This window comes from Podarcis vaucheri, assembly GCF_965113315.1.
Source record: "Podarcis vaucheri genome assembly, chromosome: 12".
NCBI lineage: Eukaryota > Metazoa > Chordata > Lepidosauria > Squamata > Lacertidae > Podarcis > Podarcis vaucheri.
In genome coordinates this window covers 60,769,113-60,789,785 of record NC_138750.1, presented here as the reverse complement: position 1 = coordinate 60,789,785, position 20,673 = coordinate 60,769,113, and the positions used below count along the sequence as shown (strand labels likewise).

The 20,673-nt window shown below is 46.2% G+C and overlaps 1 protein-coding gene and 1 long non-coding RNA gene across 3 annotated transcripts in view; both read right to left on the bottom strand.

Annotated features, from left to right (window-relative positions):
* KLHL18 (kelch like family member 18) overlaps window positions 1–20,673 on the bottom strand; it is a 44,167-nt gene that overhangs the window by 21,383 nt on the left and 2,111 nt on the right. For both annotated transcript variants that reach the window (XM_082192425.1, XM_082192426.1), the window contains exons 2-3: window positions 5,639–5,769; window positions 3,409–3,549 (exon numbers count right to left, since the gene is read on the bottom strand). In XM_082192425.1, the coding sequence (XP_082048551.1) occupies window positions 3,409–3,549; window positions 5,639–5,769 (272 nt within the window). The remainder of the gene's footprint in view (window positions 1–3,408; window positions 3,550–5,638; window positions 5,770–20,673) is intronic.
* LOC309515451 lies at window positions 1,066–3,379 on the bottom strand. Its single transcript, XR_014212486.1, has 2 exons — window positions 2,262–3,379; window positions 1,066–2,221 (listed from the first exon to the last, which is right to left on the bottom strand). It is a non-coding gene; the product is annotated as an uncharacterized lncRNA (long non-coding RNA).

Below are 20,673 nucleotides of genomic sequence, written 5' to 3'. Positions count from 1 at the left end.
CCATCCAGGCAGCACCGCAAAGGAATTGTCAGTATTTAAAAAGAAGTAAGGGGGAAGAGATCAAATAAAGGGATTCGTCTCTGTAACCTTGGCCACCACATATTTTTTAGAGTGAGTAAGCTACACTTGGTTCTAGGTAAAGGTAAAGAGACCCCTGACCATTAGGTCCAGTCATGGCAGACTCTGGGGTTGCGGCGCTCATCTCGCTTTATTGGCCGAGGGTGCTGGCGTACAGCTTCCGGGTCATGTGGCCAGCAGGACTAAGCCGCTTCTGGCGAACCAGAGCAGTGCACGGAAACACCGTTTACCTTCCTGCCGGAGCAGTACCTATTTCTCTATTTGCACTTTGACGTGCTTCTGAACTGCTAGTTTAGCAGGAGCAGGGACCGAACAACGGGAGCTCACCCCGTTGTGGGGATTAGAACTGCCGGCCTTCTGATCGACAAGTCCTAGGCTCTGTGGCTTAACCCACAGTGCCACCCACGTCCCTTTACACCTGGTTCTACTAATTAGCATTTCATAGATCTGGTGAAGTACACTATAGTCCAAGACTCCCATGCCACAATAAATTAGTTCGTCTTTAAGATGCAACAAAGCTCCCACCACCCTGGGATGTTTTGATAAATGGTGGTATATAAATTATTATTATTGTTGTTGTTGTTGTTGTTGTTGTTGTTAATATTATTATTCTGCCCGGACACTGAGGTCCAGCTCCGACGGCCTTCTCGTGGTTCCCTCACTATGGGAAGTGAAGTTACAGGGGAGCAGGCAGAGAGCCTTCTCAGTAGTGGTGTCCGCCCTGTGGAACGCCCTCCCATCAGATGTCAAGAAGGTAAACAACTATTGGACTTTTAGAAGACATCTGAAGGCAGCCCTGTTTAGGGAAGCTTTTAACGTTTGGTGAATCATTGTATTTTAATATTCTGCTGGAAGCTGCCCAGAGTGGCTGGGGAATTTCCCCAGACAGATGGCAGGGCATAAATATTTATTATTATTATTATTATTACTACTACTACTTTTGGTTCCAAGGTTGGTCAGCCCCTGAGCCGGGGTCTTTTCTTTAAAAAAAAGGGAGGGGGAGTTCCAAAATGGTGAAGAGAGATTTCCAGGCAGCTCAACTGTTTGGACTTGATCATGAGAAACCATCTTCCAGTAGCCTCCTCGGCTCACTCCAACGGGGCACCTATCCAAAGGTGCTGGCACAGGACAATTCTAACAACTTATAAGAAGAGCTGAGTCTCATTGAGCTTTAAATGTATCATCATTATTATTTATATATATGTATTTATAACCTGCCTTTTCTCCCTGCTGCACTGGCTCCCAGTGGAGTACAAGGTCAGGTTTAAGGTGCTGGTTTTAACCTTTAAAGTCCTATATGGCCCAGGACCCTCGTACCTAAGGGACCGCCTCTCCTGGTATGTCTCACAGAGGAACTTACGGTCTTCAAACAAAAACATCTTGGAGGTCCAGGCCACAGGGAGGTTAGGCTGGCTTCAACCAGAGCCAGGGCTTTTTTGGCCGTGGCCCCAATCTGATGGAACGCTCTGTCACAAGAGACTAGGGCCCTGCGGGACTTGACATCTTTCTGCAGGGCCTGCAAGACAGAGCTGTTCCACCAGGCCTTTGGCCAAGGCACAGTCTGACCCCCTCTCTCCTTCTGTAATCTTCATAGAACTCTAGCCCAAGGGTTGCCATTAATTTGATTCTGAACTGATTTCAATTAATTGACTGTGATTTTATGTAAACTGTGCTATTTTTACTGTTGTTAGCTGCTCTGAGCCCGGCTTTGGCTAGGGAGGGCGGGATATAAATAAATTATTATTATTATTATTATTATTATTATACAGAAATGTATAACTTTGTATTAAGCTGGCTCTGTGGTTCTCTCGAACGAAGTATTCTTAAGTTTCTTGACTCAACTCAAGTTAACTTGGGGGGAAGGCTTTGAAATAGGAGACACCTTTAAATCCCCACTGCCATGCCTTCAACAGACTTCTTAGGGCAGGCATAGGCAAACTCGGCCCGCCAGATGTTTTGGGACTACAACTCCCATCATCCCTAGCTAACAGGACCAGTGGTCAGGGATGATGGGAATTGTAGTCCCAAAACATCTGGAGGGCCGAGTTTGCCTATGCCTGTCTTAGGGGTTGGGAGGGGGGAAGACCACCCAGGCCCCTTAGACCACCTCTTCCATGCCTGGGGGCTGGTACAGTGGCAGTATCTGCTGCAGCAACAGATTTTGCCTTCAGGAAATTCAATACCTGCTGCAACAGCAGATTTTGCTTTCAGGAAATGGCAATCGAGTTGGTGGACCACCGTTCTTGCGCTCTTCTCAAAGCGGGCCCCCGGAAATGCTAGCTGCCGGCCGGGTTTTCCCTGGTGTGTGTCTGTGCAAGGAAGATTTCGCCTCACTTCCGTATCTGGAGTTATCTCTACTTTGCACACACTTCCTGCTTTGTAGCATGCCACACGGTCTGGATTGCAGAGGACAGACGGAATCTCTGCAATCTTGATGTGCCTACGATTCCGCCTTGGGATAAGGGACACAGTCACACAAAGCACACCCTGCGCTAAGGAAATCTCAAGAAATACTAACGGTAGAAGAATGGCAGATGAAGATGTTGGAGTTTTTGGAGCTGGCAGACCTGACTAGATGAATCTGCGATCAGAAAGAAGAGGAATACCAAGAAGATTTGAAGAAATTTAAAGATGATTTAGATAAATATTGTAATATAAGAGAAGTAGAAAATACCTGAAAGTACCAAATAGGCCTAGGATTAGAATAAGGATGTTGTATATTAATATGGATCTAAGTCAGTAAGAAAAGAGATGAAGATAGTAGATTGAAGGAGTTAACTGTAGTAGAAAGATGATTTTGGAGAACTGTTACAAGGTGATATAATGAAATTCATTGTAAGAAGTTCTGTGAGGTGAATTATTGGAACTATTTCAAAAATAGATAAAGGGCAGGATGGTTAGTTAAGAATAATTAAAGGCAATATAAATTTAAGAAATGCATAAGAAGTGGTTAAAACGGTGGATCATCAGAGGTGCTGATATAAGTCCAAAAAAAGATTGTATAAGTGGTGAAGTTTTGTGGTATGCATTATAATTTATATGTTAAAATTAATAAAAATTATTATAAAAAAAGATATAATGAAATTCAGTTAGAGGGGATTCGAGGAAGTCAGTTAATAATGAAATTTAAAATGAACTTTAGAAAGAATGTGTGTTTTTATTTCTGTTTTTTCTTTTCTTTTGTTGTGTAGTATTGTAGTGTGCTTTCTTTTGTATGTTTTATATGTTCTATCTGTTAAAATCAATAAAAAATATAAAAAATATAAAAAAATAAAAAGCACACCCAGCGTCACAGCAGCGAGATTCCACAGCAGCGAGATTCCCCCTCACCTCTCTCTCAGGAATGAGCAGCAGGCATCCTTGATGTTTTGCAGTTGCAGGAAGCTTGCCCCCATCAGCAGGGACTGGACGTTCTGCTGGTCGATTGCCAAGTGCCCATTGTAGGCGAAGTTGATCAGAGCTTCCAGTGCGCTAAATGGGCCAGAGAAGAATGGGAAAGCATGAGATGTTAGTAAACACACACATGACTTTACAAGCCACTTCAAAACATGTGTGTGTGTGTGTTTGAGTGAAGGTCAGTGGGGAGGGGCAGCAACGTTCAACCCCGGGCAAGGTCTGTGTTGATTGATAGGCCCTTGTCAGATTCCAAGGATTCCAGGCCTTCAACAGCAACAAGAACATTGCGCTTCTGGTCCTTGGAATTGCAGAGATAAGCTGGAAAACAGCAACTGGGACGTACTATGGTTATAACATCTTTACAACCTCATGTTCCTGTAAGCTTAGTCAGATGAACTTTTGCCTAAAAGCAAAGGAACGAAATGCCGTTTCCAAATGTTTTGGGGAGAAAAACTCACCCAAAAATCAATAAAACATATTTTTGTATATGTAACTGTATAATGAATTATGTAATGATTATAATTATGGATTATAATGCAGGAAAACCAGAGGTTACAAATTTTCTAGTACAGTGGTACCTCAGGTTACATACGCTTCAGGTTACAGACTCCACTAACCCAGAAATTGTACCTCGGGTTAAGAACTTTGCTTCAGGATGAGTACAGAAATCTTGCTGTGGCGGCGCGGCGGCAGCAGCGGGAGGCCCCATTAGCTAAAGTGGTGCTTCAGGTTAAGAACAGTTTCAGGTTAAGAACGGACCTCTGGAACGAATTAAGTACTTAACCCGAGGTACCACTGTACTTGTGCAATGTTTTGTACTCTGTATATCACTTCTTATTGTTTAGAATAAATGGAGGTTGTGGTTTGTCTTGATTACAAGCACCATAAAGTTCCCGCGTCACTTTGATTGCGCGTTCTGAGCGCTGATTACTTCTTGGTATCCGGAGTAAGGATGGCTCCTGCTTCGAGCGATTCTCCAATACAGTGGTACCTCCAGATGCGAATGGGATCCGTTTCGGAGCCCTGTTTGCATCTAGAAGCAAACGTAACCTGTGTCCGCGTGTCTGCATGTGTGCGGGTCACGTTTTGAGCGTCTGCGCAAGCGGCGAAACCCGGAAGTAATGCGCTCCGTTACTTCTGGGTCGCCATGGAGCGCAACACGAATGCACTCATCCCGAAGCACATTCAACCCGAGGTATGAGTGTACCAGCAATTTTTGGCAAGGTTTCAATATTTCTGACAAATTCTTGAAGTCATTTTCATTGAGTAGTAAATGGGAGATTCCAATTTTTCATTTTGGGGGTGACCTTTTTCCACAACTGAGAAGGATCAGTTCCCTTTTTCAGTGTTTCTAAGCTGCTGCACCCCCAAAAGGAACTCCCCATGGATTACCATCAAGCAGTTGGTCCCTTCCCTTTCCCGCCCCGACCTGGCCACAGTGATCCATGCGACGGTCACCTCCAGGCTTGACTACTGTAATTCGCTCTACATGGGGCTGCCATTGAAGCTGTCCCAGAAACTCCAGCGGGTGCAGAATGCTGCAGCGAGGCTCCTCACGGGGTCTCTGCCATGGGAGCATATTCACCCAGTGCTTTTCCAGCTGCACTGGCTCCCGGTAGAGTACAGGGTCAGGTTCAAGGTGCTGGTCTTGACCTTTAAAGCCCTTCACGGCCTAAGACCCTCGTACCTACGGGACCGCCTCTCCCGGTATGCCCCACGGAGAGCCTCAAGGTCCATAAATAGCAACACCCTCGACGTCCCGGGCCCTAAGGAAGTTAGATTAGCCTCCATCAGGGCCAGGGCCTTTTCAACACTGGCTCCAGCCTGGTGGAACGCTCTGCCTCATGAGACCAGGGCCCTGCAGGATCTGATTTCTTTCCGCAGGGCCTGTAAGACAGAGTTGTTCCGCTTGGCCTTTGGCTTGGAGCCAATTTGATTCCCTCCCCCTCTTTCCTTTCTCCTCCTGTGATGAGGCTGCATTTTAATATTTTAATGTTTCAATATTTTAATGTATTTTAATCTTGTTTTTAAGTTGTATTCATTCAACTTGTTTTTATTATTGCTTGTTAGCCGCCCTGAGCCCGACCTTGGCTGGGGAGGGCGGGGTATAAATAAATATTATTATTATTATTATTATTATTATTATTATTATTATTATTATTACCTTGGATCCATGCCCTGCATGACAATTTCATCTTGCTTGCACTCCATCATGTCGTTTGTAAACATGGCGTGGAAGTAAGGGATGGAGGCCGCCAAGACAATCCGGTGGGCGCTGAATTTGTGGTCCCCGACCTGTGCAGTAAAAGAGAAGGGAAGAGACATTGGCTATTTGGTTCCAAGGGGAAATGTGCCATTTCAGAATGGGATAATTGTCCACGTTTGGTGTAAGCTCTGAGGCAGAGTAAATGCTTGGCATCTCTGGCAGTGATGTTCAAAAGGAGCTCGGGTAGCAAGTTGCCCAAGACCCTGAAGAGCCAATTAGCTGGCCAATACCGGGCTAGCCAGACCAGTGGGAAAAGTCGGTATCTTCCTTATATTTAATTTGAGAGGCTGCCAGCACAAGGGCGGGTCTAAAATGAGAATGCTTACTCAAAGGGTACTGCAATAGTAAAAGTTTTCTGGCAGATATTGGATTAGCCTTGTAATACAAAGTACAGTGGTGCCTCGCAAGACGAAAAGAATCCGTTCTGTGATTCTCTTCGTCTAGCGGTTTTTTCGTCTTGTGAAGCAAGCCCATTGATGGATTAGAGGATTAGCGCTATTAGCGGCTTATCAGCTTATCGGATCAGCTGATAAGCGGCTTAGAAAAAGGGGGGGAGGGGGAAAAACCTGCAGGAACTCGCAAGACATTGTCGTCTTGCGAAGCAAGCCCATAGGAGATTCGTTTTGCGAAGCACCTCCAAAACGGAAAACCCTTTCGTCTAGCGGGTTTTCCGTCTTGCGAGGCATTCGTCTTGCGGGGCACCACTGTACATGTCAGATAAAGTTAAATTAAGGTAACAAAAAAACAACGTTGTGTAACTGTGTAAATAATAGTTTATTTGAAAATTAGTACATTGGTATAGTCGGAAGTTTCTTTTCTTTGCGGACTGAAATATGAGATATTACTATTTTTTTTACTCTAGTCATAATTTTATTCTTCTTTCTTTTCTGTTTTTCTTTTCTTCCCTCCCCCCCTTTTTTTTGCTTTCTTTTTGTTCTTTTGTATGTATATTCTCAATAATTTCTATGTTTGTTTGCTGGTATTGCATGTATTTTAAGACTCTGCTTGTTCAATAATTTTTTAAAAAAATAATAAATAAATAAATAGAACGAGAAAGCTGATGCTTACAGCATCCTTTCCTGCCTCTTGAAGCTTTGGACTACAACTCCCATCAACCTCTGCCAGCACAGCCATGTTGGCTGGGAATGAGGGGAGTTGTATTCCAAGGAATCAGGGGGCACCAGATTTGGGGGAGGCTGCGGTACTGCAGGGATAGCCAGCACAGTGCCCTCCCTATGTTGCCGGACTACAACTCCCATGAGCCTGCTGGCTGAGGTTGATGGGAGTTGTAGTCCAAAACATCTGGAGGCTTACCACGTTAAGCTATCCCTGTGTGTGTACACACAAGCGGAATCCACAACAACCTAAGCTTCTATGAAACAAGAACAGCCACTTTAGCAATAACCTATTCAATACTTTTACGATTAGAATTACTCAGCGCAATCTACTGTCTCTTAATCAGATTCTTCTGAAAATCCCACAAGCGGTGGTGCTCCTCCTCTCAGGGAGAAACACAGATAAATAAGGCAGCCATGAGAGATAACAGCAGACACACCCTCAGTTTCCTGTTCCCCACGGACACAGAATCTACTTGCATCTGACATGTTGGCATATCATAGCCATATCATAGGCATGTTATAAATACATAAAAGGTCTTTTATGGAAACTGAGAAAACCCCACGGGAGGAGGCTGGGCAGATAAAACGAGATAACAGCGCCTAACCCACACGTTAGATCACATGGCAAGTAGCCGTCTGTGTGTTTTCCTTGAGCCACTGCAACCAGCAACCAGGTTCCAGCATTCCCTTAAAAAGGAAAAAGAAAAGGAGAACCAGCAAACTCTGCTTATGAAAACCAAAAAGAACGCAAATTAAAATCTTTGCCCGGAAATGAAGTTAGGCACACATGATGCCGATCACTTACTAGCCTTGATTCCCACGCCTGATTCTGAACAGAGCCAGGGTAACATTCTGCCTGTGGTTTTCGAGGGCCACATTTGAACATGGCTGGAACGCTGCCTTTAGAATCCAAAAAGGGAGACACCTGACCGGCACTTGAGCCTTGAAGTCAGGAGCAAGATCTCCCAACCGGATCCCTGTGTACCTAAGGGCAAGTTGTCAAACAAGATGTCAAAGAGAACAACAACTACCAGACTTTTAGAAGACATCTGAAGGCAGCCCTGTTTAGGGAAGCTTCTAATGTTTGATGTATTACAGTATTTTAATATTTTTTGGGAAGCCGCCCAGAGTGGCTGGGGAAGCCCAGCCAGATGGGCGGGGTAGAAATAATAATAATAGTAATTATTATTATTATTATTTAAGTTGGGCACTCTGCTGGGTCTCCGTCTTTCATGAGAGCGCCAACCGAAACAGAGCATCAGATGGGGAACATCTCCTTGGGTCCTGGGTACCAAGGATGAATGTGGCGGGAGAGAGTTGTAGGAGGATCTTGAGCTAGGAGCAGGAGGAGCCAGAATTCTCACAATGCTTTCTGCCACCTTCCTTTTTCTTCCCCCTAGATTTTCTCCCCTTCTCTCCTTACTAAAAATACCCCACTGTGCAATTAAGCTTAGAGGGGATCTTAGCACATAGAGAGGATTTATTCAACTCCACACGACTAAACAACAACAAACCCCTTTTACAATACGATAGATGCTGTTAAGGTGCTACACTCAATATGCCAGCAAGTTTGGAAAACTCAGCAGTGGCCAGAGGATTGGAGATCAGTCTACATCCCAATCCCAAAGAAGGGAAGTGCCAAAGAATGCTCCAACTACCGCACAATTGCACTCATTTCACACGCTACCAAGGTTACGCTTAAAATTCTACAAGGCAGGCTTAAGCAGTATGTGGACCGAGAACTCCCAGAAGTGCAAGCTGGATTTCGAAGGGGCAGAGGAACCAGAGACCAAATTGCAAACATGCGCTGGATTATGGAGAAAGCTAGAAAGACGTCTACTTTGGCTTCATTGACTATGCAAAAGCCTTTGACTGTGTCGACCACAGCAAACTATGGCAAGTTCTTAAAAAAATGGGAGTGCCTGATCACCTCATCTGTCTCCTGAGAAATCTCTATGTGGGACAAGAAGCTACAGTTAGAACTGGATGTGGAACAACTGATTGGTTCAAAATTGGGAAAGGAGTACGGCAAGGCTGTATACTGTCTCCCTGCTTATTTAACTTATATGCAGAATTCATCATGTGAAAGGCTGGGCTGGATGAATCCCTAGCCGGAATTAAGATTGTCAGTTTGGTACCTATGGGTGAACGTCTCTTTCATGTGGCTCTAGGACTCAGCATCCTCAGAAGGCGTTACACCCTAATTGTAGTGGGATGAAGGATGGTGTAAGAAGGGAAAGCTCGAGTCATGAGCGTTACTCTCTAGCTTGAACATTTCATATGTCAGCTCTGAGTGGGAAGTGCTAAGGCTTGGATTTGCACCTTTCTCTCTCAGTCAAAACAACATTCTCTCGGGTTTGCTCTGAGCAAAATCTTTGGCACCACCTGTGCCCACATTCTTAGGCATAAAGGATGCCAAGTTGTGTTGATGTATAAACACAAGCAGTGGGGTGAGCAACGGGGGAAAGTGGGGAAAAGGTATGTGGCTAGGACGGTTCAGTTCCAGTCGAAGCTACTCCGTTCAGGTGAGCTCAGAATCCACTTCTCTTCCCTGGTTTTATCAAACACACATTCCAAGATGATGGCAGGAAAAATAAGAGGTTTGGCAAGGTGCCCAAGCCATCTGTAGCAGATTGCAGAGCGAGCCCCCAGGAAAAGCCTTTTTTTTTTACATGTTGAGAGCTACTGCCACCACAGTGCTGAAGAGAACAAACTTCAGATTGACTGGCACCAGGAAATAACCTATAGCAGGATCTCAAACCTACTGTTGACATACGAGCATTTCATTAACATTCCATGCAGAAACATTTGTGCCAACGTGCTATTTTCAGCGTCTGTGATGGAAAGCTCGCTTGTGAGTGCCATCTGGGTGTGTTTAATAAAATGTATTACTAGTCCAATAAAGCAATTCCGGAACAGTATGTTGTAAAACTCCTTGCTGCTGTCTGCAGAATATGGGCAGAGATGTACGGGGCAAATATCGGCTCGGAGGATGGCCACAGCTGAGCAGCAGAATATGAGCTTGGCTCGCAGAAGAACCCTCAATTGAATCACTGGCACCTCCAGATACGGCTGGGAGAGATCCTTGCCTGAAAGCCTGGAGAGCCTCTCTGGGGTGGGGAATCAGTGTTGACAACATTGAGATGAACCAATGGTTTGACTCAATGTACAGCAGCAGCAAGACAATATCTAACGTAGATACAAATACAGGGACAAACCTCTGAAACAAGCCTTGGTGCCAATTTCTTCCCCATCTCTACTCAGACTACACTACTACAGGACCTAAAAATATCAGCCGCAATTTCACAGGCTCATTCGCCTGCTCTGTCTTCCAATGAGATACAGTGGTGCCTCGCAAGACAAAAAGAATCCGTTCTGTGATTCTCTTCGTCTAGCGGTTTTTTTCATCTTGCGAAGCAAGCCCATTGAAGGATTAGCGGATTAGCGCTATTAGAGGCTTTTAGCGGCTTATCTGCTGATCAGATCAGCTGACAAGCGGCTTAGTGCTATTAGCGGCTTTTAGCTGCTTTTAGCGGCTTATCTGCTGATCGGATCAGCTTAGCGGCTTAGAAAAAGGGGGGAAGGGGAAAAAACCCAGCAGGAACTTGCAAGACATTTTCGTCTTGCGAAGCAAGCCCATAGGAGATTCGTTTTGTGAAGCACCTCCAAAATGGAAAACTCTTTCATCTAGCGAGTTTTCCGTCTTGCGAGGCATTCGTCTTGCGGGGCACTACTGTATGTGCTCTCATTTGCCAGCAATGCTCTTCTGCAGTCTTGACATCATCATCATCATTATTATTATTATATTATTTTAAATCTGTATACCACTCTATACCCAAAGGTCTCATAGCTCACAACATAAAATTACAATATTAAAAAATCGCAAAATGCATAATAAAAATAAGAACAAACTGATGATCCCTTCGCCCACAACACATTTAAAAGGCCTGGTTAAAGAGGAACATCTTTGCCTGGCGCCTAAAGGTGAATAATGAAGGCACCAGGCAAACCTCCCTGGGAAGAGAATTCCACAGATGGGGAGCCACTGGAGAAAAGGCCCCGTTCTCATGTTGCCACCCTCTGGACCTTCCGAAGAGGAGGCACACAAAGGACGGCCTTAGATGATGATCTCTGGGTCAGTTCATATAGAGAGAGGCTGTCTTGGAGGGATCGCGTTCCTGAGTTGTTTAAGGCTTTATAAAGCAGCACTTTGAATTGGGCCCGGAAGCTAATGGGCAGCCAGTGCAGATGGGTCCGGATTGGTGTAATATGCTCAAACCGTCTTGCCCCGGTCAGCAACCTGGCTGACGAATTCTGCCAGAGATGCAGTTTCCGAACCGTCTTCAAAGGCACAAATCTGACGCCTGAAACAGAAATATCCAGAAACTGCCACAAATAATGCCCAGCTAGTAAACTAAGCTAATGCTTATAGACCCCTGTATGTAGTAGGCACACAGAAGAAGCCCGTGTTTCACCTTTGAGATTTTAGTAGGTTTTTCTGATTGCGATGTCGTTTCATGGCAATGAGACACTTTGCGAGGAATGTGCGAGCGCAGCCACCTGCCTGCTCAGATCCACTTTCGGAAACAGGATGTACAAAGCTTTCCCTTTATAGCACTCGGCGCCAGTTTAATGAGAGGCTGCTTCTCCCCTGCACACACCCACACCTGAATATTAATAACTCCCAATAAAGCCTTCCACAGAACGCTGCAGGTGCCATAAATATGTCAGGCTGCCTGGCTGAAAGCATGGCCCCTGGCAGAAGGCAATCTCAATTTTGTAAGGCCTCTTAAGCCCTTTTGTTAAGCAGGCCCTCTGGGACTCTTGACTTGAGTTACGGACTCGTCCTACTCCACGTACTGATGGCCAAGGGCACACCTGTTCTCAGAAGTAAGCTATTAAGGCCCTGGAATTTGGTAGAGCTTTGACAAGCATCAAACAGGAGTCAGGAAAATGTTATAAACAGAGCCACCAGTATTATGTAGGGTTTTTGGTTTATTTAAGCATCTTAAAAAGCAGAGACGTCACCTTGCCAACAAAGGTCCGTACAGTTAAAGCTATGGTTTTCCCAGTAGTGATGTATGGAAGTGAGAGCTGGACCATAAAGAAGGCTGATCGCCGAAGAATGGATGCTTTTGAATTCTGGTGCTGGAGGAGACTCTTGAGAGTCCCATGGACTGCAAGAAGATCAAACCTCTCCATTCTGAATGAAATCAGCCCTGAGTGCTCACTGGAAGGACAGACCCTGAAGCTGAGGCTCCAAGACTTTGGCCACCTCATGAGAAGAGAAGACTCCCTGGAAAAGACCCTGATGCTGGGAAAGATGGAGGACACAAGGAGAAGGGGACGACAGAGGACGAGATGGTGGGACAGTGTTCTCGAAGCTACCAGCATGAGTTTGATCAAACTGCGGGAGGCAGTGGAAGACAGGAGTGCCTGGTGTGCTCTGGTCCAGGGGGTCACAAAGAGTTAGACACAACTAAATGACACAACTAAACAACAACAACAAAGCATCTCTTTAGATGCTGCAAGTTTAACAGCATATCCTTGATTCAAGCTCTGTGGAATATCGTTTAAAATGGAAAATAGTCTCTTTGGTTGTTTTTCCCCATTTTTATTGACCCTGTTCTCCATGAGATTTGGGGAGGGGGGTGCGCACAGCTCTCCTTGCCCCCCTCCCTTAATTTAAAGTCACCCTGTGAGGCCTGTTAGACAAAGAGAAAGAGAGAGAAAAAACTGGTTCAAGATCAACTAACACGTAGCTGGCAGAATGCATACAAGAATTTCAGATTCCCCAAGTCTACCGCCTAATTTATAGGAGAATGATCTCATCTAAAGTCTCCTATACTCCTCGGAGGAAGGGCAAAACCAAATGTGATTAACGCATTCATGTTTTTTTTTACTTCATAACAAGCCTCTGAGGTAAGGACCTCAGTCCTGGTCTGGAGTAGTGGCCCAAATTCCTGGATGCTTATTTCAATTTCCTCGGAGTAGGAAGGTTTTAGGAACCCGCCATGTACAGGGCCGGGTTGAAAATTTCAGCTTGTAAATTCAGTAAATTGATCTCCTAGGGTAACAAATAGATTGACAACGGGGGCTTTTAGAGTGACTCTGATGCACATATAGACAGCCACATCACCTTGCTGATTACCGAATGCAGGCTCCTTGGCTTCAGCGATAGCAATGCGAAGCCTCTGAAGCGCAGAGGGAGCGCTCCCACCACACTTCGCGTTGCTTTCGCTGAAGCCTGGAGAGCGAGAGGCGTCAGTGCGCACCGACCCCTCTCACTCTCCAGGCTTCAGGGATAGCCGCCTACAGCCTTCGGAGCGCAGCGCAAGTTCCTGCTGTGTTCCGGAGGCTTCAGGTTCCTTTCGCTGAAGCCAGGAGAGTCTTGCTCTTCCAGCTTCAGCAAAAGGAACCCGAAGCCTGAGGAGCGCAGTGGGAACTTGCGCGGCGCTCGGAAGGCTTCAGGGATAGCCGCGCGCAGCCCCTCCGGCAGGGAGAGGCTGCACGCAGCTATGGCTTCCTTAGCCCCGCGCAGCCTCTCCCAGCTGGAGAGGTTGCGCACAGCTAAAGACGAACCCAAAACAGCGAGCGGGATCCATCCCGCTCACTGTCTTGGCTTGTGCCATAGCCGCGTGCAACCCCTCCGGCAGGGAGAGTTTGCACGCGGCTAAAGAGGAAGCCAAAACAGCGAGCGGGATGGATTCTGCTTGCTGTCTTGGCTTCTTTGCTCTTTTGGGGGGGGGGACCTGGGCTTCCCCTGGCAGTCCCAGAAGCTCTGGGAGAAGTGAACAGGCTGCGCGCAGCCTGTACGCTGCTCTTTGGGGCTGGGGGGGGGAATAAGATTTTCCCCCCTTGATTTCCCCCTTTAAAAACTAGGTGCGCCCTATGGTCCGGTGCGCCTTATGGAGCAAAAAATACGGTAAGTTTTGGTTCATTCACACGTTACAATCTCTATGAAAGCAAGGGCTCCATCCAGAGATGTTGTGCTGCTACCCAGATCATCATTTATAAAGAGATCTGTGGTACAGCACGTGTTTCTTCCTAGTTCAATCTCTGGCGTCTCCATATAAAATCATCTTAGGTAGGAGATGGTGGCTAAGACCCCTCTCTCTGACAGATGCTCTCATGAACTGCTGCCAGTCAGAACAGGCAGTGTCAGGCGAGGTGAGCCAAAAGCACGACCTGGTTTGAGGAAGCTTCTTATATTCCTATCACGCTAGTTCTTCAGGTTTGGAGCTACCATCCTGAAACATCTTATAGGAACACAGCAAGGGACGGGGACCCTAGATAGTGCAAAAAGGGAGTTCTTCCCCTTTGGGTACTTTTCTGCCCTCTCAACTGACACCTCAATATCTGATATATCCTACAAGATCACAGGATATCACACACATATGTTTTACACGGCAAATGTATGCTTCTCCATACCATCCCCTTGTTGGAGCAGATAGACATCACTACCATTACACTCCTAAAATGATGAGCATTCAGGTATCTGCGTTTAAAATGCATGATTTAGAGACACCAAGGAAGTTTCGCTCCAAAGCCTAGTTTAGTTTCAGAAACAACAGTAGGTGGTCTTCCCAATCTCCCACAAAAAGGAAACAAACAAAAAAAAATAGCTTATTCCCTACTGACAGCTTTTCAAGACAGATAGGTAGCCATGTTGGTCTGCCATAGTCAAAATAAAAAAATTCCTTCCAGTAGCACCTTAAACAAGATCAACAATATTGTCAATCTCTCACAGCAAGCACTCAGCCCAGCCGAGGAATCAGTCCTTTCACATGGACTGTCATTCTGCCCTGCCAAATCCCCACACATGATTCAGTTCTACGGGGACTTGGAAGCATTTTTCCGCCGTTTACGCCTGAAGGAGTATTTTCAACACACACAACAACAAGACAAATCAGAACAAACAACAACTTCACAACACAACACCTCTCAACCCACTGGAGAACAACAACCACCCTCCCAACAGAACACTGACCACCAACTACCACTGAAAAAGTGTTACACAAAAAGGGACTCCACATGGACCCCTCCTGATGGACGCAATACCACACTGGACTTGTACATTGACTGCTTCCGCCACAGAATCCAAACAGATGTGACCAAAAAAACTTAGTTGGTCTTTAAGGTGCTACTGGAAGGAATTTTTTTCTTTTCAAGACAGTCACACCACTCATTACAGAATGTTCAACAGAAGAGAAAACAAGAATTTTTGGTAGTGCATTCGTTTTCACCAACCCCACTTTCCCTAACTATAGGTTTCATTCAGCACCGAAGTAGGTTTCTGTTCCAGTTGCAGTTTCACAAGCATGAGTTTAGTTAAAGGAGAAATTCTCCCTTTTGTATTCTACTTAGCTGAAGCCACCAGAGTCTTTCTCCTTCCCACAGCCTCCACCATGGCACCTTCCAACCTTGTTCTGAGAGTCCTCTCCACTCCGAACCTCTCTGGAGCTGGGGTTTTTTTTTTTGGTGGGGGGGTGCGACTGTGGATCAGGATTGCTTGGGTATAATACCTTTGAGCAGGTGCTATTCTGTGACACCTCCCACCCTGAAAACTCCAGCATATATGTGAAAAAATTGATATCCCGTACATCTGGTTGGTTACATTACCAATTGCTTAAAATTATGGATTTGTAATCCTGTAATGCTATTACTGTATATCCTCTGAAGAAGGAACGGGGGCGTGGAGAGGAGAAGCAGAAGGCCAGATCATAGTAATTCAATACCTCCAAATAGAAACGTAACAGCTGTATTGATTCATAAATATGGAAACGTTTAGGAGCCGTCACAAGTTGAAATCTTGAGAATGAAAATCCAATTGTGACAAACAAAAGGGAAGGGCTTAGAGAGGAAAAACCAGTCCCAGTTGTTGCTGCACTAAAATGAAAGGCAAGTGATCTCAGGTTATAAAAATAAGTAATACTTGCAGTGAATGTCAGCTGACATTCAACAATTTGAACCCAAATTGGTTTTGGTGATAAGACAGGTAAAGGGTAAAGGGACCCCTGACCGTTAGGTCCCGTCGCGGACAACTCTGGGGTTGCGGCGCTCATCTCGCTTTATTGGCTGAGGGAGCCGGCGTACAGCTTCCGGGTCACGTGGCCAGCATGACTAAGCCACTTCTGGCGAACCAGAGCAGCGCACGGAAATGCCGTTTACCTTCCCGTCAGAACGGTACCTATTTATCTACTTGCACTTCGTGCTTTCGAACTGCTAGGTTGGCAGGAGCAGGGACTGAACAATGGGAGCTCACCCCGTCATGGGGATTCGAACCACTGATCTTTTGATCGGCAAGCCCTAGGCTCTGGGTTTAACCCACAGCACCACCCGTGTTGTGATAAGATACATGTATACATAATTTTCCTTATACCACGAGCTGGGACTTTACTGACACCCAGATGTTGAATTTCAACGCTTGCCAGTTCTAACCAGCCAGGCCTATGGCCTGAGATGATGGGAGTTGTAGTCCAACAACACTTGCCCTCTCTGGTCTTGCTTACTGGGGGGAAAATGTTGTGACTAATCGCTATGAAGCCAGCCCAAGCAGCACAACCTCTCTCCAATATAGACTGCCATTTGTGACTCACTCAGAGTCTGAGAGCCCAAAACTGCATTAAGCAGCAGCCCTCGGGCAGAAGGGTCAATGAAGACAGGAAGGAGAAGACACAGCATAGCACTGCTAGCTGGTATTATTCACAACAGCTGCTTATATCCATCACCAAGTGCACAGAATCCTGCTTCCTCCTCCAATTCTGCCTACACAGCTCAATGTATTGTTAGTGAAATGCCCATTCGAGCAAGTGGCTTAGAACAATGGTTCCCAAACTCCCCGCCCCCAGACCACTTGAAAACGGCTGAGGGTCTTAGCAAAGCACTTAATAATGGCTTTTGTGCCCAGTGCAGCAATTGTAATGCTCTGTGCCAGGTGCTCTATGATTCTGAATGGTATTTTTATAGCATACTTCACTTTTATATGATTTTATTGTACTCCATAGATTCTAAAATGTAACACAATAAAATACAATGCAAGAAGCAATTAGAATATGATTAAAACTCAAGATTTTTAATGCAACAGACCATCCTCAGTCACACACCCACAGAGCACCTGAATAAAGTTCGTGGACCACTGACGGTTAGTGGATCACAGTTTTGGAACCCCTGACCGAGAATTATTCCAGATCTTCTTCATCTTTTACCTGTCCTAGTAATGCTTGCTTAGAGTTCAATATGCTGAATGTAATACAAACAAGCTGCCAAAAACCTTGTCCTGTTGGGCAGATCTTCCACACAGTTTTTCAGGCTTCTCCAAGGCTCTGCCAAGAAATGTTGACTGCTTTGTACCAGATTAAGGAAAATTATTCCACTGTCAGCTATACCTGCTTGAGAGAGTCTCCTGAGAGTAATGACGTTTGCTTTCCCTCGGGGTCGGCCTGCTAAGTGGGAAGGAGGACAATGTGTCCTAGAGGACAGGAAAGGAAGGTCTCTCCCTCATTCTGTGCAAAGTCTGCTGTGTTCCGAATATCAAGGGGAGGAAATGCTGAGCAAACAACTTGATCACAAGTGCATTGAAAAAATGTTTCTTTAAATGACCATGAGAGAGAAAGGAGATATTTGGAACAGCAGAAAATACTTGCCACAATACTTCTGCTCCACAATTATTTTTATAGCACCCCCAAATTATAACCATTATTCAACAAGGCAGTGGTTTTCAACCAGTGTGCCGTGGCACCCTGGGGTGCCTTGAATGATGCTCAGAGGTGTCGCAGGCAACCCTCTGTCCTTCTTTCCTTCCCTCCCTCCCTCTGATGCCCTCTTGCGCCTCTGCCACCCAAAGGCTTACACAGCTGTTTGTTGCAGCAGCCCTGGCTACAAGCTCCCCAGGTGAATGGTGCCTCTGGGGCTGGTCAGGGGGTGCTGGTTGCCAGGAGCTGAGGTGGCCTCAGAGTAAGCAAGCGGTCGAGGGAGCCCAGCCAGCCAGTCTGCCAGCCCCTACTGTTGGGAATGGACTAGGGAGGGTGTTTGAAAAAGGGTGAGAAGCTCCGGGTCTGCAAGCAAAGGGTGATATAACTGGGCTCCTGAGCCCCGCAGGGTTGCCACAGAAAGAATGCAGTTGGTCAAGGGAGCCGTGGACTCAGAAAGGTTGAAAACCTCTGCAATAAGGGGTCCGTGTGCTCTGCGAACAAACCATGCGCACAAAGAAAGATTTGTTCAGCAATGAACATTCCCTTCTCAGAAACCCACTAAAACCTGAACATTTCATTCAGATATTACAGGACTTCTCTATCTAGTTCAGGGGTAGGGAAATGGTGGGTTAAATGAGGTTGGGGATTGTCATTCATTTAAAACATTTTGTACCACCGCTCTTCGGCCAAAAGAGCTTTAATATTATGATCAATAATGAACAAGACAGTTCTTGCCCACAGGCTAACCTTCTGAAAGGCATGACGCACAAGGCAAATGGAGTGAGGAGGGAGGGAGAATGCAGTCGGGCAACTGGTCTTAATGTTAGGAACTTCTTGCAATGACCATCTTGAATGGAAATGGTTCAGCGGGAGGAGGAGCCAGCAACAGCTAGTGTCTCTGTGGAGCTGATGAAGGTGGACCCTGCTCCCCATCTCTCATCGGGCTACTGCCATATGGCACAGCTGATGTTAGATGACAGCTGAGGGATAGCCATATGGAGCTGTCTGGATTTTAAGTGCATTGTGGTGGGAGACTGGTTTTCTGTACCTAATAAACCTATCCACCCCCCAAAAAATATGGATTTAAACAGGGGACAGGGAAACCTGTGGCCCTCCAGATGTTGTGAACTACAACTCCCATCATCCCTAGTCAGTGAACATGCTTGCTGAGGCTGAGGGAAGCTGCAGTTCAGCAACATGCAGAGGGCCAGAGACTCCCCATCCCTGATATAGGAGGCAACAGGTTATGCCTGCTTTTTAAAAAAGGGACTGAACTTGCCTTCAATCTGGTACCCTTAAGACTGAGGAAGGTCGGAAACAGGCTCACGAAGGATAAGCCTTAGTGACGATAAAACATACTAGCTTAGATTGGGACCTCTATATATCCCTCGTACCTACGGGTAAGAGGTCCTGGTATCCCCCAGGGCATCATTTATCCTCGTACCTACGGGACCGCCTCTCCTGGTCTGCCCCACGGAGAGCCTCAAGGTCCATAAATAGCAACACCCTAGTGGTCCCGGGCCCTAAGGAAGTTAGATTAGCCTCAACCAGAGTCAGGGCCTTTTCAACACTGGCCCCGGCCTGGTGGAACGCTCTGTCTCATGAGACCAGGGCCCTGCGGGATCTGATTTATTTCCGCAGGGCCTGTAAGACAGAGTTGTTCCACCTGGCCTTTGGCTTAGAATCAGTTTGATTCCCTCCCCCTCTTTCTTTGTCCTTTCTCCTCCTGTGAAGAGCCTGCATCCTAATGTTTTAATGTTGTATTTTAATCAACTTGTTTTTATTATTGGTTGTTAGCCGCCCTGAGCCCGGTCTTGGCTGGGGAGGGCGGGGTATAAATAAAATGTATTATTATTATTATTATTATTAAAGTGAGCATTTCTCTGAATACAGGATGCTGTGAGAACACAGATGGGGAAAGGCTGATGCCATCATATCCTCATTGCTGGAAACAGAACTGCTGAATTAATTAGACCCTGGGTCAGTCCCAGCAGGGCAAGTTTTTAATGCTATAATGCTTGTTGAAACTGTGTAGGAGGCCTAAAAGGGAAGATCAGATAATGTTTTCTGGACTTCCGGAGGATTGCAACGCTGGAGCATCCCAACTTTAAAGAAGGATGAGAGCCTTTGATGATGCCCTTTGCCAAACCACCGCTGCCAATCTGCTTCACAGCAGCCACATGCCAAACCGGGAAGAAGGATTCATTCCATGAGTCATTCAGTCCTTGGGTTGCTTCTCCTGTGAGGAGAGCGTGCAGCTGCAATTTGCATGCAGGAGGTGGAACACCACAAGCTGGGCCGATGCCGAAATCCAATTTACACACGGACCACCCACAAAACGTTAAAGCCAGGACTGGCTAGGAAGCACTGCTGTCACCGGCAACCTAGGCTTCAAAACCCCATTGGGCAACCTGGAACACATTCCTGAGAGGTTGCACAGCTTGCAATGACTAAAGGGCAATGCTATGCAAAAGTGGTTACTCCTAATAATTGGGACCGAAGTTATCCTCTGCTGGATTATAATCAAAGGGCAAACCCAGGATGAGAAGCTCCCCAAACAAGGTGCTGCTACCTCATTATAATACCTTCAAACAAACAAATGCTGAACAGGACTCTTTAACCTGAACAAAAACATGGGCTTTGTAGTATCGCCCTCAACTGCAGCTTTTTGCTACTTGGGCTCTACCCGTTTCCCAGTCCCAATCTGATCCCAAACCCCACTTCTTCCCTGCAGCCCCTCTACCCGTCAGGGTTACACCACTCAGGGATGCCAAATATACCTGCATTTCCTTTAGGTGGGAGGGACTGCCTTAGTCCCAACTTGCTGCATCTTCTCTCTTAAAGCACACCTCTGGCCCTCCCGACTGACAGTAAGGCAGCCTTTGAAGGCTAAAAGGTAAAGGTAAAGGGACCCCTGGCCATCAGGTCCAGTCGTGGCCGACTCTGGGATTGCGGTGCTCATCTCGCTTTACTGGCCAAGGGAGCCGGCATACAGCTTCCGGGTCATGTGGCCAGCATGACTAAGCCGCTTCAGAGCTGCGCACGGAAACACCGTTTACCTTCCCGCCAGAGTGGTACCTATTTATCTACTTGCACTTTGACGTGCTTTCGAACTGCTAGG